Source organism: Mauremys reevesii, linkage group 1 (assembly GCF_016161935.1).
Source record: "Mauremys reevesii isolate NIE-2019 linkage group 1, ASM1616193v1, whole genome shotgun sequence".
Classification (NCBI taxonomy): domain Eukaryota; kingdom Metazoa; phylum Chordata; order Testudines; family Geoemydidae; genus Mauremys; species Mauremys reevesii.
Window position 1 is genome coordinate 305,509,461 of NC_052623.1, and position 20,656 is coordinate 305,530,116.

General features: G+C 39.0%; 1 protein-coding gene across 1 annotated transcript in view; it reads left to right on the forward strand.

Moving 5' to 3' along the window:
• ADAMTS20 (ADAM metallopeptidase with thrombospondin type 1 motif 20) overlaps positions 1 to 20,656 on the forward strand; it is a 165,366-nt gene that overhangs the window by 48,181 nt on the left and 96,529 nt on the right. Inside the window, exons 7-11 of the mRNA XM_039511994.1 lie at positions 460 to 500; positions 836 to 941; positions 2,762 to 2,908; positions 3,958 to 4,099; positions 6,285 to 6,389. Of these exons, the coding sequence (XP_039367928.1) occupies positions 460 to 500; positions 836 to 941; positions 2,762 to 2,908; positions 3,958 to 4,099; positions 6,285 to 6,389 (541 nt within the window). The remainder of the gene's footprint in view (positions 1 to 459; positions 501 to 835; positions 942 to 2,761; positions 2,909 to 3,957; positions 4,100 to 6,284; positions 6,390 to 20,656) is intronic.

The following is a 20,656-nucleotide window of genomic DNA, read 5'->3' on the forward strand; positions in this document are numbered from 1 at the left end:
AAGTAGGCACCTAGGGAACTTTTACTACTGAAACTTAGGCACTGAGTGAGTTTAGATGCCTATGGGGTTAGGTGGCAGCCAAACAATGGGAGTTTTGGGGGTTGCAGCAGCACCTAAAAACAGGACTTGCTACCTAAGTATCGGGATCTGGGACGTAGCATTTACGCTGTCTGTTCCGTGCAGGTTTGAGAGACAGTGATAGTATGGGCCAAGTCTGTTAAGTTTAAATTAACTTGTTCACAAGAATTTAAAACTGCTCTATACATTTAAATATTAAAAATTATGCATCAAATCCACATCTGGTTTAAATCATTGAAGGTTCTGATCTATTGACTCCATTGAAGTCAATATAGTTACATCAATTTATACCAGCTCAGGATCTGGTCCTCTGTGTTTTTTATTGTTTGGAATACAATTTTGGATATTTTAATAGTTTCAAATAAAATCTTTTTCTTCAAGGGAAGATATCTGCAGAGCTAGAGAGAAGTGTGATACTCTAGGTAAGCTACTTTGTTAAATCAGTATAATATTTTTTAAGAGAACTTGTAAGAGAATTGTATTACAGATATGAGGAAATCATACTGTAAATGTAAAGTTTACAATGTGCATCTTAGAAAGTGAACCTTTATGATATTGCATCCTTGGTAATATAACCTTGGCTTGATATATATTCTGGGAATGATTTTCTGGATCAAGGTAGGTGCTTAATTTGTGTGCCTCTGGCTATATCCATTAAGCATCACTTTGAACATGTACCGCTTAATATCCAATATAGTCAGTACTTCTACATGAATATTTTACTGTTAGGCTTTTATATAAAAATTCATTTTTCCAGGTTTAGCGGAATTAGGTACAATGTGTGACCCACTGCGCAGCTGTTCTATAAGTGAAGAAAATGGATTAAGTGCTGCATTTACTATAGCACATGAACTTGGGCATGTGTAAGTATATACTTTCCAATGGAACAAATGTTTTGATTTTTTTTTTTTTAAATAAAAAACGCTCTTTACAGGACACAACATTCTCTCTGCCCCCTTGCATCTTGCCGCCTCTGCTGGCCAACAGGTAGGGGTAATAGATTCATAGTTTAAGGCCAGAGAGGACCATTAAATCATGTAGTGTGACTTCCTGTATGTTAGTGGCCATTAAATTTCACCCAGTTACCCCTGTATTGAACCAAATACCTTGTGTTTGATTGAAGCACATCTTCCAGAATAAAACTGTGGCTCTGTCACTCTCCATCCACCTGCTCACAGTGAGCGTGGGGAGCATTGGCTGCAAAAGCCCCTGTTTGTCCCTTGTGCCCAGAGCTGTGATTGGAACAGATCGAACACTGCATTCAGGGAGCTTAGAATGGGTACCTCCTGCACCCATCCAGGGTAGTCTTATTACCCTAACCACAATCTAGCCTTAATAAATAACTTCAGTTTAAGTAAATATCAAGTTGCTAATATAACCATTTTAGAGCACCATAGGAATACACAACCAAATAGAAATATCTTATTAAAAATATGAGAGGAAGACAAGGACAACTCATGGTAAGTGCCATGCCTATCAATGAAGTAAAAGGCATGTCATGCTCTGGGTCTGTGAGGCATGCCACAGTTTAGGTTATGATGGCATTTCACAGCCTAGAAGCCATATTGTGAATTGGATATGCCTTTCATGGTCACTTAGATGCATGCCACATGTAACAATGCTTCAACTCAAAGAGCAAAATATTGCAATTTGCTGGTTGCATAAATATAATAATGCTGGACTTCATATAATTTGTGTATTTAGTAGTCACAATTAAGGTGTGTGTATGGGAGCATATAGTATGTGTATCCTATTTATTAATGTATACAGTATGTTGGATAAACCGTTTGTCTAAAACGACATGGTCCAAAGAGGCTGACATTTTCAGAGCCAAGTAGGGTGTTTAGCCACAAACTTATAGTGAAATTAATCCTCATTTAGCAGGGGTGCTGGAACAATTTGCATAGTGGGGGTGCTGAGAGCCATTGAACCAAACTGTAAGCCCTGTATGTGATGGAAACCACTTCAAGCCAGGGGGTGCAGCAGCACCCCTAGTTCAAGCACTTATGCCAATTAGCCTTGAAAATCTCAGAGTGGTTCTTTCTCTGATAATGTAATACTAATCTCTATAACTAATTTTCTCTACATGTATATTATACATAGTAAAAAAAAAAAGCTAGGAAGACTACGTTGGACTGAATATTCAGAATAATTCTCAATGCAGATCAAAATGAATTAATAGACTCATACTTGATCGTAAGTATAAGTGAAAGACTGAAAGTATAGGTGGAAGATGAATGCATAGTGAAACCCGACTCATAAGAAGATTTTCACACACTTTTATGTTAAAACAAATAGAGCAATACAAGGTGTAAGTTTTGGTGTGTTTTTAGTAAGACAGTTGGAGCCTCATTTGATATTTAAAGGTAGAATTTGGTCATAATGTGAAAATATACACCTACTTTTTAAAAAATATTCATTTTTTCTGAACAGTTGTAAGAATTAAGCCCCCAGTCTGTAATATATTTTATTATCCTTTTGGATGAAAGATGCTACAGAATCTATCTAAGGCATTTCTAGGGCATCTGTCACCATATTAGCAGAGAGGCACAATTACAGTTGAGGCCCATTATACATGAAAGGCATTTTAAAACTTAAGAATTGAACATCTGGTGATGTAATAAAGTAAACTTAAATGAAATTTTACTGAATTTTTTTTGGAGTGTGTTTGTTTGTCTTTTAGATTTAATATACCCCATGATGATAGTTTTAAGTGTAAAGAAGCTGGAATAAAATATCAGTACCATGTAATGGCCCCAACTCTAAATTATCACACAAGTCCATGGACCTGGTCAAAATGCAGTCAAAAATATATCACTGAGTTTCTTGAGTAAGTATCAATATAATGTAGTCTGTTTTTTCAATTGTTGTCTCTTGAAACTATTTTTAAAAATTGCTTAAATATAACTGTATGCTATTTTAATAGCACTCTGTGTTCCTTTTTATTTGTCATATGCTATCTTGCCATGGGGTTGCTTTTCAGTTACTGAACAGTTTAATATTTTAATATTCATTCTTAGAAAAGTAGTCCTCTGTCCTTCAAAGATTGATGCAGGTGCTTACCTTTACTTACTGTGAGTAGTCTCAAGCTACTCACACTGTGTTAAGTTAAGGACATGCTTCAGTTTTTTCAGGATCAGAACCTGGGCAACACAATCAAGTACATCAATATATTTAACATGGTGTATCTAGATCAAAATGCACACCCTCTTCTTTTTATGAAAAGCTTCTTTTTAAAATGAGAAATGCTGGTTATAATTAGATTTTTCCTGAGTCATGACCTTTTGATCTTTTCCTTTGCTATGACAATTTTTTCAATTCTCATTTTCTCAAAAATGCACAAAAGAGAGCATTGTTGATGAATTAATTGTAAGATAATCTTAAGCAGAATCAAAATGGGGAAATTTTCATCCATGCCTGTAATTTTCATTTTAATACGCAGACTTGTAGATCAGCATCTAAAATATGAATTACTGTCAACAGTTTACATGAAACAGTTGAAAATAAATAGAAACCTCAATAATTTTATTTTATATTACAAAAACTGCATATTGCTGTGCTGCATAGTTATAGTGGTGATTGTCCTAAAATCATAACAGTTGTCTATCTCTTATGGTTTATTTTTGAAGTTTTATGTTTGTTGTTGCGTTGATGTGATATTTTAGAAAGGCAGTTGTGAAGCTAAATATATGTGCAAACCCACAGCTTACTTTGTTGGGAGTTATGCATATGTAAACACTGTAAGATCTGCCCCCACAATCAATTAATTAGTGTTTTACATTTTGTAATATAATCACAAAGTGGTCTTATCTCCAAAGTTATATATTTGTAAAAGTTCAATAAAACCAATTTATTTACATTTTGTTAATTTTATAACAGTACTGGTTATGGGGAATGCCTTCTCGACAAACCAAGTGGAAGAATATATGATCTTTCATCACAGCTGCCTGGATCAATGTATGATGTCAACAAGCAGTGTGAACTTATGTTTGGTCCTGGGTCACAAGTATGCCCCTATCTGGTAAGTCACACAACACAGAAACCCATCTTTAACATTTATTTAACAATTTTTGAAAAATATTATTTGCAGTTTCTTCAAAATTGAAATGAAATCCCACAGACTCTTTATCTTTAAACAGTTGTTTTTTTCCTTGAGCACGTGGAAGAGTTTAAAAAATCAGCATGGTAGAGGACATGGTAGTTCTAAGTGCTAGGAGAGTTTTATGTGGTGTTAAGGAGTAAGTGGAATACGGTGATTTAGGTCTGTGCATTTATGCATGAGGTGGTTGTTGTAGGAAACTGATTTTATACAGATGTATTCTGACTTCAGTATTTTTCTCTTATTGTCTTACAAATGTATTCAATAATTATTTATTTTTACATGTTATCTGTACAATAACCTAGTCACTACACAATTTTTAATTAATTTAAAAAGTGTTTTTAATTGTGCGTTTGGTTTTAAAAGTAAGCATAATTTTTCATTAAATAAATAATTCATATACATGCTGAAATGAATGAGAAAGAGATCCTGTGCTTTATTTTATGTTATAACTCATGCCTGTTAGAGTTGCAGTGCTTAGAATAGCTTTCATGGTAAGCTTAACCTACAGGTCAAGGTCAACAGTTTCTTAATAGCAGAACAGTGAACTGGAAACAAAGCTGTATACAGCTTGATACAATAAAAAATGGAATTTCAGTTGTTGGATGTCTGTGCAAACTTTAAAATGTCATTATGGATTCATTCAGTGCTAAGAATTAAAGGGCAAGCACTGCCAATATGGCATAAAGGCTCTGTTTCCACCTGCAGAAGAAGACTTTATTAGCATTACCGGGTGGAACTAATTAGATATGACAGTTAATATAGGATCAGATTTAGACAAACTTCAGTGGGAATATTTTTCGAGCAAATTGCTATTCACTGTGAGGCAGGGAATCAGAATCTGGCCCATAGTGAGTGTGGAATAATTTAAGATGGTCAGGATTTGTATACCCAAAGGTAATTATGTTCAACACTGATTGTGTCATGATTTTGATATATCCATCTAGATTGTCTGTCTATCCAGCTGGAGAATATAACTTTTATACTATGCAGTAGTAATTAGGAAGACAGACTCTTTCTATTACTATATTTTTTTAGATGAACTATTGGTTAATTCTTGGAACAGTCAGTTTTACTGACAGAATTAGGATATTTGGTTTCCTTTCTATTGCCCTGATCCAAATCCTACTGAAATCAATGGAAGTCTTTCCATGGACATCCTGGGATTTTGGACCAGGTTCTATGTTCCATGTACCCAAATCGATCTGTGAGGTGGAAAGTCTATAAACTTGAAACCCTCTTTTGCAGTAAAGTATTGTATATGATATTAATTTGTAAAAATCTTATAACTTCTATTTAACTATATTTAATCTATAAAATTAAACACCTTATGACCATTTAATTTTTAGGCTTTCTCATTCATAAATGTATAGTGTGACTCATATACTCCCTTACTGTGAAAACCACTCAATATTTTTTTTAACACTAAATGCCAAATGTGCAATAACTCCATTGTAATCAATGATAATTTACACCAGAGGTTGAATTAGACTGAGGAGCCACAAATGTTGTTAAAGCCATCTTTTCCTGTTCATCCACTTGGGGACAACTAACCCTAGTTTGGCGACAGTTGAGGATTGAGTCTGCAGTTGTGACAGAACTATTACAGTACTGCATATTGCATCTGTGAAATCATATTGAATAAAGTTTTCAAAAGTGCCTTCGTGATTTTCAGTGGGACTTAGACTCACTAAGGTACTTTTGAATTTTGACCCATTGTCAATAAATTGGTACCACTATGTGGAAATAGTAGTTAATGACTGTACATGGTGATTATATTCAGACCTTACGATATGTAGTAAATAACCTGAACCTCTAATTTTTTATAAAATACCAAGTTATGATGTGAAGTTAACTGATTTTTGCTAATCCAGTGAGTTCAATCAAAATATTCCATATTATTTGTTTTTCCTAATGCAGACTCTCTTCTCTTGTTTTATAAGGAGTAACATTTGTGAAAAATATTTTAATGATAGCTTTTAGAATTCTCCTATTTGCAAACATTACAAGATGCATGTGGTAAGAGAAATGTAATTAATATGTAGGCCATTGAACAAAATGATGTTACAGGTGTAGCAAAGGAAATTAAATTTTGTTTTCTTATCAGAAACAATGCAAACGCTTATGGTGCACAAGTGCTGAAGGAATTCACAAGGGCTGTCGTACTCAGCATATGCCATTGGCTGATGGGACAGAATGTGGTCTTGGAATGGTAAGATTTAACCTTTGCTATTTCTCAGTACTTACACATAGTAAAATCATGGAAGTAGTTGACAAGAAAGTCTAATATCCACTGTTTCTCTGCCTTGCAACTTCCGGAAACTGATTGTATGGGCGGCATCCACTTGACCTTAGATGCAAAGTTTGGCTAACTCATATAATGTTGTAACATAAATATTATCAGATTGCAATCTCAGGCCAGTACATACAAAGGTTTAGGGATAGCACATTGGTAACAACAGAGTGTTGGCCTTATGAGGAAGCTGCCATTTCTCTTTTCACTTCTGGGGTCCCAAAAGTTAGGGTCCTTTTTGACCAGTTGTTTCCTAAGCAGTTACTTCTCTACTGCCAGCTGTGCTCCAGAAATGAATTTCCTAGTGTATAGGCTTCTCTGGGCTGATGTGGTGGTGGTGTGCTCTGCCAACCTAGACCCTGATCCTGCATAAGGAACTGCTAGTGTTGACCTATGTATCTGTGCAGAATCGCCTTTGATAGTAATCTGCTTTATATTAATCTGTGCTAGCAGTTCCCAGTGGGGCCCTAGTTTTATTATTTTTGATGTGCTTTCATAGATTCATAGAGTTTAAGGCCAGAAGGGACCATTGAATAATCTAGTCTGAGCTCCTGTATATCACAAGCCATTACATTTCATTTGTTCACACAGAGTACAGTAACTTTGTATCTTTACAGATTTTCTCTGTTGTTGTTGTGTTTTTGATACTACATATATAATAGTGAATTTGATAATATAATTTGTTGGATAACAAATTAGTAAGGAAGGTTACATCTCCTGAAAAATCATGATTTTCTTATATCTTGCAAAATTAGAAAGAAAAAGTTACTGTGGGGCTGCCAGTGGGACTTTGGCCTGAATGAACCTTCATGTATTCAGTATTTAACCTATTTTTCTGAATTACTCATTAAATATGATGAGAGCTCATCACATTTGTATTAAACCTTGTGTGTAATCATTATTTTAAAGTTACTACAGTGAATATGTAGTGATATCAGAGTACTTTTGCTATGTAACCTAACAAAACCCCTTTGTTATGTTATTACTGCAGTAAAACTAAATAATTTTCTCTAGTAATTGAGAAGATAATCACAGTATTTAGAGCACTGACTTTGAAAGAATCAAAAACATGTGCAGTGATTAATATGATAAAATGTGATTTGTCCCTATTTAAGGGTCTGCTTCTGTGCCCATCAAAGTTGGTGAGAAGTTTTCCATGGTCTTCAAAGGGCATAGGAGATGACCACTAGTTATTAGCCTCTAACCAATAAGACATGCTTAGTGTAATTGAGGTGCCATTCTCTTTGAGCCATAATGTTGAATAAATCTATATTTTGCATTTTTGATTATGAATTATGTTGTAATATTTCTCCCTCTGTAGATAAAGATATAAATGGCTATTTAAGGAGTTAATAATTTAGCTCGAAAAGCACTTTTTAGATTTAGCATGTTGTTTTTTTGTTTTAACAAATTTTGTATCTAATCAGCTAGGTTTAAAGTTAATAATACAGAATAAACTAAAGTGAGTGAATAGACAGCTTTTACTGAACTCCTGGGTTGCTGAAGGCAACCTTTTTTCTCCATGTTAGTTTTTTAGATTGCAAGATCTTTGGAGAAGAGGCTTTTTTATTTTTATGTTTGGTATTTACAGAGTTGAACACATGAATGGTATAACAATAATAAATAATATTAATAGTAAATTCAGTCATTACTGGTGGCATTTCCTATAATAGTAGTAGGTAAAATGCAGCATTGTTTGAGTCAGCATCTCAACAGAGAATAAAGGAAACCTTTATGTCAGGCTTTGAACTTCTCCTTGTTAGCTTTAATCACTTCATAAAATTTAAACACTGGTTCATTTTCACTCTAAACTTCCTGCATAGTCCATTTAGTTCATCACAGTGCACTTTCTTCACCTAACAAATGTGAGGATATACAGAAAATAATTATTTTAGCAGGAGCAAAATAAACTTGTTGGACTTTCTGCCAGAGTGTCTGAAAATTTCTCCCTTCCTCTCACCCCTTTTCTCCTTTTACATTCTGAATGCTGATGTCTGGCAGTGGATCAGTTTTAGCAGCTCTACTGTCCCCCAGAGCCACTTGTCAGTACATTGATATTCACACTGTGTACCATCCCTTCCAGGTGGTTTTCGTGTTTGCCTTCCGGGCTTCACAAAAATCAATGGGAGGAGGAGGCATCTGCAGGTTCTAATCCTACCAGCACAGGCCCACAAGGGAGCAGAGAAGATGCATGTTTTAGAATCCCTGGCGAGATTTTAGTATAGAAAAACAATAAATCAAACTAGACTTACCAATGTGAATATTTGCTAGTTTGCAGGGGCATTTGCTATAGTGAATAGCTGAAATTTACAGCTCAGAGGAACAAATACTGTATTACTTGAAAACACTTCTAATGGCTGATTTGAGAGAAATGGTTAAATTGAACATACACATTTCTCAGGATTGCTTTTATAAGATTCTGAGAAAAAATATTATGCAGTATAATAATGGAAAATATTATATGGCTGGTGCTTCCTCCCCCCTCCCTCAGTAATCAAAGTAAGTTACCATGGTAACATGATGTGAATTTAGAGCCAGACCACATGCTTACTCTGAAGTAGCTTGCTCACTGGTAAAGCTGAGCAAATAACTTATTTTTTTGAATCACTGTCAGTTCTGAAAAAAGTGGGGAAAAATCGTTTCAAATAGAACCAAATCCAAAAGAGAATCGATCCAAAACAGATTTTTGTGGGTGGTGGGGGAAGAAGTAGCCTTCCTTACAACGTATAGCCCAGGGGGATGTGGGAAACTCATGTTCAGTTCCCCCCCGTCTGTATGATGTGGAAAAGAGATTACAGTTTCTGTCTCCCACATTGCAGGAGAGTGCCTTACCCAATGGGCTGTGGAATGGGCAAGTTTCTCTCGATGTCTCCTTCTGGCGCTGTTCCACTGTGTCATTAGAGCAGGCACTTGAACTTGTGTCTCCCCAGCCTAGGTAAATACTTTTAACCACCAGGCAATAGTCACTTATACTGTTTCTCTGGCCCACTGGCTAGTCATTGTTGCTATGAATGACTATGAATTGCCACTGGAAATGTAATTTCACTATAATTGCCTTATTGTTATAAGGAGGTTTCAAGGGAAATAGAAGTTGTTTAAATAATTCCTTACAGTGTCTATATCAGGGTAGGCAGCCTATGGCACGCATGCTGAAGGCGGCACGCGAGCTGATTTTCAGTGGCACTCACACTGCCTGAGTCCTGGCCACCGGTCTGGGGGGCTCTGCATTTTAATTTAATTTTAAAAGAAGCTCTTTAAACGTTTATCAGAGGGGTAGCCGTGTTAGTTTGGATCTGTAAAAGCAGCAAAGAGTCCTATGGCACCTTATAGACTAACAGACGTTTTGGAGCATGAGCTTTCGTGGGTGAATACCCACTTCGTCGGATGCATCCGACGAAGTGGGTATTCACCCACGAAAGCTCATGCTCCAAAACGTCTGTTAGTCTATAAGGTGCAACAGGACTCTTTGCTGCTTTTAAACATTTAAAAACCTTATTTACTTTACATACAACAATAGTTTAGTTATATATTATAGACTTATAGAAAGAGACCACCTAAAAATGTTAAAATGTATTACTAGCATGCAAAATCTTAAATTAGAGTGAATAAATGAAGACTTGGCATGCCACTTCTGAAAGGTTGCCGACCCCTGGTCTGATATCTACACTATAAAGCATAGGCATGGGAAGTAAGGCTGCAGAGGGTGCTGCAGCACCCCCAGGTTTTATGCGGGGGTCCTGGCTCCCAGTTGCACACCCGGGGTCCCAGCTGCTGGCCCCCATGCCTGGGGTTCTGTTCCCGGCCCCACACGCGAGGTCCCAGGTGCCAGCCCCGCTCTCGGCTGCACACGTGGGATCCCAGCTGCTGGCCTAGGCAGAAGTATAAAAATATTGCTCGAGCATGCAGGGGTGTAATCAGGACGGCCAAGGCACAACTGGAGTTGCAGTTAGCAAGGGATGTGAAGGGTAACAAGAAGGGTTTCTACAGGTATGTTAGCAACAAAAAGAAGGTCAGGGAAAGTGTGGGACCCTTACTGAATAGGGGAGGCAACATAGTGACAGATGATGTGGAAAAAGCTGAAGTACTCAATGCTTTTTTTGCCTTGGTCTTCACAGACAAGGTCAGCTCCCAGACTGCTGCACTGGGCAGCACAGTATGGGGAGAAGGTGAGCAGCCCTCAATGGTGAAAGAACAGGTTAAGGACTATTTAGAAAAGCTGGACATGGGTCTGGATCTAATGCATCCAAGGGTCTTGAGGGAGTTGGTGGATGTGATTGCAGAGCCATTGGCCATTAACTTTGAAAATTCGTGGCAATGGAGGGAGGTCCTGGATGACTGGAAAAAGGCAAATATGTGCCCATATTTAAAAAAGGGAAGAAAGAGAACCTGGGGAACTACAGACTGGTCAGCCTAACTTCAATCCCCAGCAAAATCATGGAGCAGGTCCTCGAGGAATCCATTTTGAAGCATTTGGAGGAGAGGAAGGTGATCAGGAACAGTCAACATGCATTCACCAAGGGCAAGTCATGCCTGACCAACCTGATTGCCCTCTATGATGAGATAACTGGTTCTATGGATATGGGGAAAGTGGTGGATGTGATATATCTTGACTTTAGCAAAGCTTTTGATACGGTCTCCCACAGTATTCTTGCCAGCAAGTTAAAGAAGTATGGATTGAATGAATGGACTATAAAGTGGATAGATAGCTGGCTAGATTGTTGGACTCAACAGGTAGTGATCAATGGCTCCATGTGTAGTTGGCTGCTGGCCCCATGCCTGCCCGCAGCCGTGGCCCTGGCCTCGGCCCCCTTATGTCTTCCATGTCCCCCCTTACTGGAGACACAGCCTTGCTCCCAGCCTCAGCTCTGGGGGGAAGAATGGGGGGCACAAGGTAAAAAGTTTGGGGATAGTTCTGCTGGCTTTCAGCACCGCCACTATAAAAAGCGTTTCAGTGACACTGCTACAAAGTCAAGCTGACTTAAGTTACACTGATGTACAGCCACTGCTGTAATGAAACCACTCTTGCATGTCCACACTATGCTTCTTGTGTTGGTGGAACGCATCCACAGGAGCAGCTCTTGCATCAGCACAGAGAGCAGTGCACTGTGTGTAGCTATCCCACTGTGCAACTGGCCTTCTGGGTGTTTTGGGAAGGGTTTACTATGCCTCATGGAGGCAGGTTCAGCATCACATGATGCAGGTTTCTCAATCCCATCATTCCATGAGCATTCTACTAGGTTTCCAGATGCTTTTCAGCTGCTCTGGTAATGTGCGAGCCAGCCATCTCTGTCAGAAAGCACAGATCCTGCAGTGCTCTTCAGTATTGTACTGTGCGTTATGAACACAAGGCTATAAGAAGAACTCAACAGAGGGGCTATTCAGTGGAGGGAAGCCTTGAAGGAGCATTTTAACAATGAGCCACAGTAATATGTGTTGCTATAATGTGCTGAGCCTGGCATTGTTTGTTTGCACCATGCTATGAACCTTGAAATGATTGCTGTGTGTGCCCGACTGTAACAATGCACATGCACCTATTGTTGGTGAATGTTAGTAACAGTCACCCTATGATGGAGGATAATGAAGATAAATTCAGTTTCCATAAGTAGATTTTTATTCCACACCCATGCAAACATACCTACATAATGCTGAGGTAACCTTCATACATGCAGGGGAAAGTATCTTTAAAGGGGAAGGAACAGGGAATTCATAAGCACGTACACCAACGAATCTCTCACAGCTGGGTGTACGTGCGGCTGTCGTTGTGTTTAATCTCCTGCGGGGTGGAGTGCCTTGGGTCGGCAGCAGCCCCGGAAGATACATGGAATGGGGGTGGGGAAAGTGTAAGGCGGTCCTGGAATGCTTTTTCTTTTCTAATTAAGCTTTGTATGATTAGAGGTTTCAGCCACAATTGAAACAAACCTCAAACATATGAACTTGTTTCAGATGGAGATTATTTATATTTTTATCTAATGATTTGTTGTAGTGTGTTGTAACTCACATGCAGCACACCGCAGTATGAAGTGTACAGAGAACTCCCTTGTGATTCTCTCCCTCTGCCTCCCTACAGTGATTTCTCTTTATATCATGAGTTGTGCACCTGTGAAAAGAGGAAAGGATTTGATCCCCTTTGCTTATGATTTTTCTGCAGCTACTAGCTCTTATGAATTCTGTTGTAAATACATTTCAGTACTACCACTTCTATACAGAATTGAGGCAATAAATTCAAAAGAGCATATCAGAGCAAAAATAACTACAGATGCAGCTGAAAGACAGGGATTCTTGTAATTGGAAGCACTAGTCCATTTTTTTTCCTGAAAACTGCTTTTGGGACATCTCCCTCCTTCCTTTAACAGAGGTGAGAGTGAAAAGTATACCACTGTGCATCTGTGATCACTGTGGAGGTAGAGACTCAAATCATATTGCCCAGATGACAGAAGTTCGTTCCAATTCTGAATATGTGCAATATAATGGAAATACAGTATTGGTCCATATGACGCTGACTGAGTTTTAATAATACTATACAGAGCCATGTAACACTGCAATTTATTTTAACTTAACGTGTTTACTAAAGTAAAGATGGCTTGAAAACTGGGATTTATTTTAACACAAAAACCTTCCTCAAGAGAAGTAAATCTCCTTTCTTTAATGAATAATCTATGGTAGGTGTAAAAAAAATTGTACCAATTTCCCATCCTCCATCAGTAATTTAACTGTTTACGTCTATATAAAAAAGTGAATGGCAGTGGTATCTGTTTTTACTTATCCAGGGAAAGATTTAATTCTGTTTCTTTTCATTCTTCTTTAAAACTGTGCCCTCTTTTCCCACAGCCTGAGGCTAAGCACCCTGATCTCCACCCTGACTGCTCCCTCCCTCAGTCCTCCACCCATATACCACCATCCTGACCCCACCCTCCACCTTCCCCCACAGCCCTCATCCTGACTGCTTCTCCCACACATATACCACCACCCTCCCTGGCTCCAGCTCCCACTTTCCCCCACAGCCTCCAGCCTGACTGCTGCCCTGTCCAGCCCCCAAGCCATATACCACCACCCTGACCCCAGCCCCCTCCTTGTAGAAGCGATATATCCTCCTTTGCCTTCTTCTATGCCTCCCTCAGCTCTTTGATTTTTTACACAGCACTACTGCATGTCCCTATCATAGCCCTTCTCCTCCATGCCCCAAGCAAGTTCCTGCAGCTGGAGCAGAGCTGTGTCTGCATAGCCTCCTCTCCCCACAGAGCCAGGAGATCCACCACCTCTCCTGTACTCCAGGCAGGGGTGCGTTTGCTGCGTGGAGCTGGCATGCTCAGCTAGGCAAATGCTATATGAGCTCTCCATGCCGAGCAGACAGGAAGAGCAATTTCAAAACTTCCGGGGGCTCTAAAAGGGGAGGGGTGCATGCCTGTGTAACTGGCTGTAGGACAGCAGAGTTCAAACTGGTGACCAGAGCGGTCACGGTGCACATTGTGGGGCAACTTCTGGAGGCCACTTAAGGCGATATAATCAATGCAGTGTTTACACTGACACTGTATCACTCTAACTGTGTCGCCCTAAGTGCTACACCTTATGACGAGGTGGTTTTATTATCTCAGTGTAGCAGGAGAGTTAAACTGGTGGGAGGAGCACTGCAGTATGTACGCTTCTATAGTTAAGTCGATGTAAGCTGCCTTATGTTGATTTAACTTTGTAGTGTAGACAAGCCCAGCATGTTTAACTGGATACAGCATAATGGAGCTGTTACAAAATCCATTCTGCAGTTCTTCTGAGTATTGACAAGTCCTTAGAAGTTGCACTGGTTTAGCTTAAATCCAAAAGTGAATTAGTTAAACCAATGAAAACCTCTGTGTGGACACTCATAAATCAGGTTTAAACTGATATAAATCTTTTAGCTTACACCAAACACAAGCTAAACCAATGAAAATCAGGCTTACAGTGTCCAAAGGGTATCCACATGCAAAATTGTATTGGTTTAAAATTCTACCTTTAGTTAACCTGGTGCAAGTTTTTGTGTGGACCAGGCCTAAATGACTTTGCATCTTGACCTGACTTCAGAGCTATGCCAAATTAGCTTTACATGAATTGAAATGTAGGTTCCTGCATTTGTTTTTATTTCTTTAAATTTTGTGTACTAAAAAAATTGTTAAATAATATCTATCAGAAAGCAACAGTGTTATGCAGACTTTAAAAGTATGAAAAATACAGGCAAGGTTTGATTGCATTTTACAACTGGTCAGAATTTTCTGTTGAAATGTTTCTTCAATGAAAAATATGCTTTCCTCAAAATCAAAATTTTCTTTGGGAAAATTTCAGTTTTGCTAAGTTTTTTTTTTTCAATTTTCTGTTGGGAATCTAAACAAAGTATTTTACTATTGTTGTGAATCAAAACATTTTAGTTGGTTGAACTAAATCAATATAGTCTGATAAAAGAGCTTGCCCATGGATGAGAATGAAAGTATGAGGTGCCCAAACCACAGTTTCAGTGAAGCATAGTGGCAGCTCAGGTATGTGCATTTTAATGTTAAACTGAGCCTAAGCAAAACCTTTTGATTCAGGGATGTCTAAATGTTTTGTTGAGATCAAATATGTAACAACAAAAAGTTTCAACCCAAAATGTATGGAACTTTTCATTCTGCAATAATTTAAATATTTCTACATTTTGTTTCAGTTTGGGATGAAAACAAATTGTGAAATATTGGAATTTACAATGGGATATATATTCCATTTTTGAACAGGTCTACTAAATTTTTAATTAGTTTGGATGTTCCTAAGTGGTGGTGTGCTCTGGGGGAAGATGTGTGATATGCCAAGTGGCAAAATGTGGTGATTTCGGGGTGGAGTGACAGCCTACATTTTTTGGGTTTTTTTGTTTTTGTTGTTTTGGGCCCTAGATATATATAGTGGTGTGCTACACTTACGCAAAGCACCAATGGAGTCAGCAGCATGGAATTTTCAAAAAATATGCATTTTATATATATATATATATATATATATATATATATATATATATATATATATATATATATATATAATAAAATTTAGAAAGTTGTATCTGTTATTGATTAAACTTATTGCAACATTACAGTGTTATTTGGTTGGTGCCTTTGTTTGGTGCCAAAGTTCTTCCAGAACTTTGAGTTCAGCTATACTCAAACGTCTGAAAACTCAGAAATGAAGAGTTAAAGTACATGCCACCTCCACAATGGAACCTTAACTCTGCCTCTTGGAGCTGGCAATAGCAACTGGAAATGGTTCAGTAAGGGTGGTGCCATAATAAGTAGACATGGGGAAGGACTAAGAGAATGTGCTGCTGTTTGTGTTATGTTTTGTTTCACAGATTTGAATTCCAGCAATCACTCCAACTGCCTTTGTTGCATTAGGTTTAGCTGCACTGAATGCTGGAGAGATTAGTTGGAGCAGGTTGGCATACTTGTTACTGTGATATAATGAGAAGCGGATGTGTACTTCGAAGGATCAAATATACCTCATTTCAGTAAGCTGTGTCAGTAGCAATGCATAGTGGTCTTTTTATGGGAGTTGTCAGCAGTGTGGTGGTATATGAGACAGTGGTCTCTGGGACCTAGTGTCTCAGAAGAAATTCTCAGAGTAACGGTGAAGGGGAGGTAATATGTAGCAAGTCTGGGGTGGTTTGTGTGGAGTAGGGGCATGGCTTAAGTGTAGGCCAGGTATAAGTAGCAGCTGTTTGCTATGCCTGACCTAAACCCTTAGTTTTGCCTTAGCAAAGAGAAGATATGCGACACCATCATATAGTGCTTGTGTGCTCTGTAGCACCTATAAGGGTAAAATGCTAGTATATGTGTGTTAGCTGTGTGTTGCATCATGACTCAAAGAGGGCAGAATTAAGATTGCGTTGTCGACGTGGCATTATCGTAGGTCTTCATTTCTTGGTCTTCAGAGATTTGAATGTAACTGAACTTGATATTCTAGAAGAGCACACGTTACCACCAATCCCTATGTCACAGACCCAGTTCGGTGCCCCCTGTTGGTCATTCACCAGACTGCTGTGAGGACGTCCAAACTTTGAATCCTGGGTGTTTGAAGCCCCTGGAGGCGGAGCCCTAATGAAGTCCTGGCAATGCAGCTGTCTTGGGGCCTCTAGGCACACACTCATCAGGGCAGACCCTGTGTCTAGCAGTCCCATCTTGAGAGCTGTGACTATGTGACCTACTGCCAAGTCCCTAGTACCAATACTTACCACTCAGGGTCCCCCCACTCTCTCCCAGAACTCCAGCTGTGTGGGTGTTCTGGGTCCACAATTTAACTCTTCAAGGGCATGTGATAGGTGTAACACACAACATGCAGACAGTTTGAACAGGATTCTAATATTGCTCTTTAGTGAATCATATGAGAGTTACACAGACCTATACAAAAAAAAAAAACCCTATGTGCAGTTCCCTGCCTCAGTTTTCCCACCAGTCCAGAGCATTCTTTGGACTGGGGTCAGAGTCATCTGGGGTATCCAGGATCCTTTTGATGTATCACATAGCTTGTGTTCTGAAACATGGATCCTTCTCTCCCCACTAGCCTTCTCTTCCTTTGGCTGGTCCAGCTACTTTCTCACTCCTACCCAAAAGCTTCCTATTTCACTCTGTGAGTCTCCCTGCCAGACACACCCAGCCTCTGGTTTTCAAAAGGTTAGCATCAGCACCTTGGCTTCTTTGTCCTGTGTTTGGGAATTTTCCACTCTCCAACCGCCAGATCCCTGAAGGGAGTTTGGGAAACTGGGTCTTCCGGGCTTGAGCTTAACCCATTGTTTAGTCAAACTACAGTCATGAAGGTTAAGATCTCTCCATTGTCTCTATTCTGGTGTACGTATGTGTAGGATTATAAACTACCTAGCACAGTTCTCGTGGTATATATATATATAATAATGTAAATCAACACATGGATTTTTTGAAAGAAAAAGCAAACTTTTTAAATAATTGAAGAAAGCCTAAAGGAACATCTGGAATGTGTTTGGTGCATCAGTTTTCTACTGTGACTTCATCTTGTTGCTTCTGTAGGAATGCAGCAGAACAATAGCTGATACAACTTCATTTAAGAAACTATTAAAATCCCAGATGTGAACATGTGCTTACCACTTTTATGGGTAGAAACAATCCCGATGTAGACATAGGATTTCTATGTGCAACTTTTCAGAAATTTCCCTTGAAGTTATTCTCACTCTTGTTGTTTTCTTTTCTTTTTTTTAATTTTGGCTTAGCTATGCTGTCAGATATCCATAACAGTTGTACAGTAAAAATCTCATACTTGAATAAAGTACTATTTTTTTGTGAAATAGGAGCTAGAATTTTCAGTCCACTGTGTTCATATTTGATATCCTGTCATCCTGTTGACAAATTCTGGACATATAGGAGCTATGTTTCTTCATATTCACATTTTAGATCTCTCACAGTATCATCACATTTTCATAGCTATTAATTTGGAGGTGCTAGAAGACTGGGCTAAAAAGGTGAAATTGGACCCAAGACACATCACATATAAAATGAATATTTGTACCCTATAATAGACCCCACAGCAAGAAAATGATATGCACAGTACAGCTATCTATGGAATAAATATGCTGTGGTGTCCTGCCACACTGAGAAACAGAAAGCCGTTAATGAGTGAGTTCTGATGAAAATGGCAACCTTTTTAGAAGGGCCATGCATTGAACAGTGTCAAGGGGGCATTTTCCACCATCCTTGCTAGTAGAAGTTATGAGGGCTTACTTCTTTACCACTGAGGAATATGAGTAGCTGGGATAGAACAGCCTATGGCACTCTAGTGTCTTTTGTGGTTGTTCCATTTGTTACAATGATTATATCAATACTGTTGGAGAAAAACTCAGTTCTCGCTTTTTGTTTGGGTGCAGCAAAGTCAGATACTTTATTCTGTTCAGCAGCTACAGCAGGGAGAGAGTGCACTAGGACATAGGGTCTCCCCTTCCTAGACAGGTCTCTCAACAGGTAAACAATTACAGCAAACATTTATACTTTTGTTACAGACAATAATAAGCAACAGCTGCATTTCCACTCTTGCATCCGACGAAGTGGGCATTCACCCACATTCACCCATGAAAGCTCATGCTGCAAAACGTCTGTTAGTCTATAAGGTGCCACAGGATTCTTTGCTGCTTTTACAGAACCAGACTAACATGGCTACGGCTACCTCTCTGATAGCTGCATTTTGTTTAGACATAGGTCATCCTGATATCTTGTTTTTCTCACTTCTAAAGACTCCAGTCTACGTTTCATATTATCTACACAAGGTCAAAAAACAACTTTTCACACAGTTCTTTTCCACTCGCCTCACACAATCCTCGCTTCTACAAATCTCGTGTTATTAGGGTTACAGTTAGCCTAACTCTTGCTAACAAAGACTGTCATGCATTAAGATCCCCTACAAATCTCTGTCAGTTCTTTCTGTACTTCCACAATACCAAGGTGAACTGTGAGGATGATGCAGAGGGAAGGAATATTCAAGAGCCAGTTTTTCAATAGCTATCATCATCATAATGTCCTTCTAGGCCATTGACATAGAATCATAGACTTTAAGGTCAGAAGGGACCAGTATGATCATCTAGTCTGACCTCCTGCACAACGCAGGCCACAGAATCTCACCCACCTACACCTGTATCAAACCTGTGTCTGAGACATTGAAGTCCTCAAATCATGGTTTAAACATTTCAAGGTGCAGAGAACCTTCCAGCAAGTGACCCGTGCCTCACGCTGCAGAGGAAGGCAAAAAACCCCCAGGGCTTCCGCCAATCTGCCCTGGAGGAAAATTCCTTCATGACCTCAAATATGGCGATTAGCTAAACCCTGAGCATGTGGGCAAGACTCACCAGCCAGACACCCAGGAAAGAATTCTCTGTCGTAATTCAGATCCCACCCCGTCTAACATCCCATCACAAGTCATTGGGCATATTTACTGCTAGTAGTCAAAGACGAATTAATTGCCCAAATTAGGCATTATACCATCCCCTCCATAAACTTATCAAGCTTAGTCTTGAAGCCAGATTTGTCTTTTGCCCCCACTACTCCCCTTGGAAGCCTGTTCCAGAACTTCACTCCTCTGATGGTTAGAAACCTTCATCTAATTTCAAGTCTAAACTTCCTGATAGCCAGTTTATATCCATTTGTTCTTGTGTTCACATTGGTACTGAGCTTAAATAATTCCTCTCCCTCCCTGGTATTTATTCCTCTGATATAGTTATAAAGAGCAATCATATCTCCCCTCAGCCTTCTTTTTGTTAGGCTAAACAAGCCAAGCTCTTTGAGTCTCCTTTCATATGACAGGTTTTCCATTCCTCAGATCATCCTAGTAGCCCTTCTCTGAACCTGTTTCAGTTTGAATTCATCCTTCTTAAACATGGAAGACCAGAACTGCACACAATATTCCAGATGAGGTCTCACCAGTGCCTTGTATAATGGTACTAACACCTCCTCATCTCTACTGGAAATACCTTGCCTGATGCATCCCAAGAATGCATTAGCTTTTTTCACAGCCATATCACATAGTCTAACAGCTCAGTAGTCGTATCCCTTAGTGTACTGAAAACGTATTAGGTCCATCATTTTGTGAGATTGGACTAATGAAAAAGCTCCTTTAGTCCTTTTAATTTAATGTTAATCTAGGTTTTGACTCTAATATGAAGGGGGTGATGGTCTGACTGTAAAATTGCCACTCTCTGTATCTAGTTCTAAGCTAAGATAAAATCCAGCATGTGGTCTTCTGTTTGTGGGCCCAAATCTACCTTGAGTAGACCCATCCTCCCATGTTCTGGAGGATCCATAGGATTCATAGGATCCAATGCTCAAAAAATACCATCTGTGTAGACATTGAGGTGACCCAGGGCAAAAAATTCAGATAATTTCAAGCAGATAAGAGATCAGTCAGCATTCAGTATGGAGAATATGATTAGTGAATAAGTTCCTATATCGAGAGCAAAATGATTACTGAACCCTTGTATTGCATGTGATGTATTCAGTATTGGCTGAATAACAAAAAGGGTAATTTTCAAGACCCATTTTCTGCTGTATATGTGGATAATAAACGGATAGCATAAACCTGTATTGGATGTGATATATTCAGTTCTATTGAGGAAGGCGGGGCCCACTGTAGTACTTATTTTAATTGCTAGCTCCCAGAGCCAATCTGGAACCTTCTCTACCACTCTGATTTGG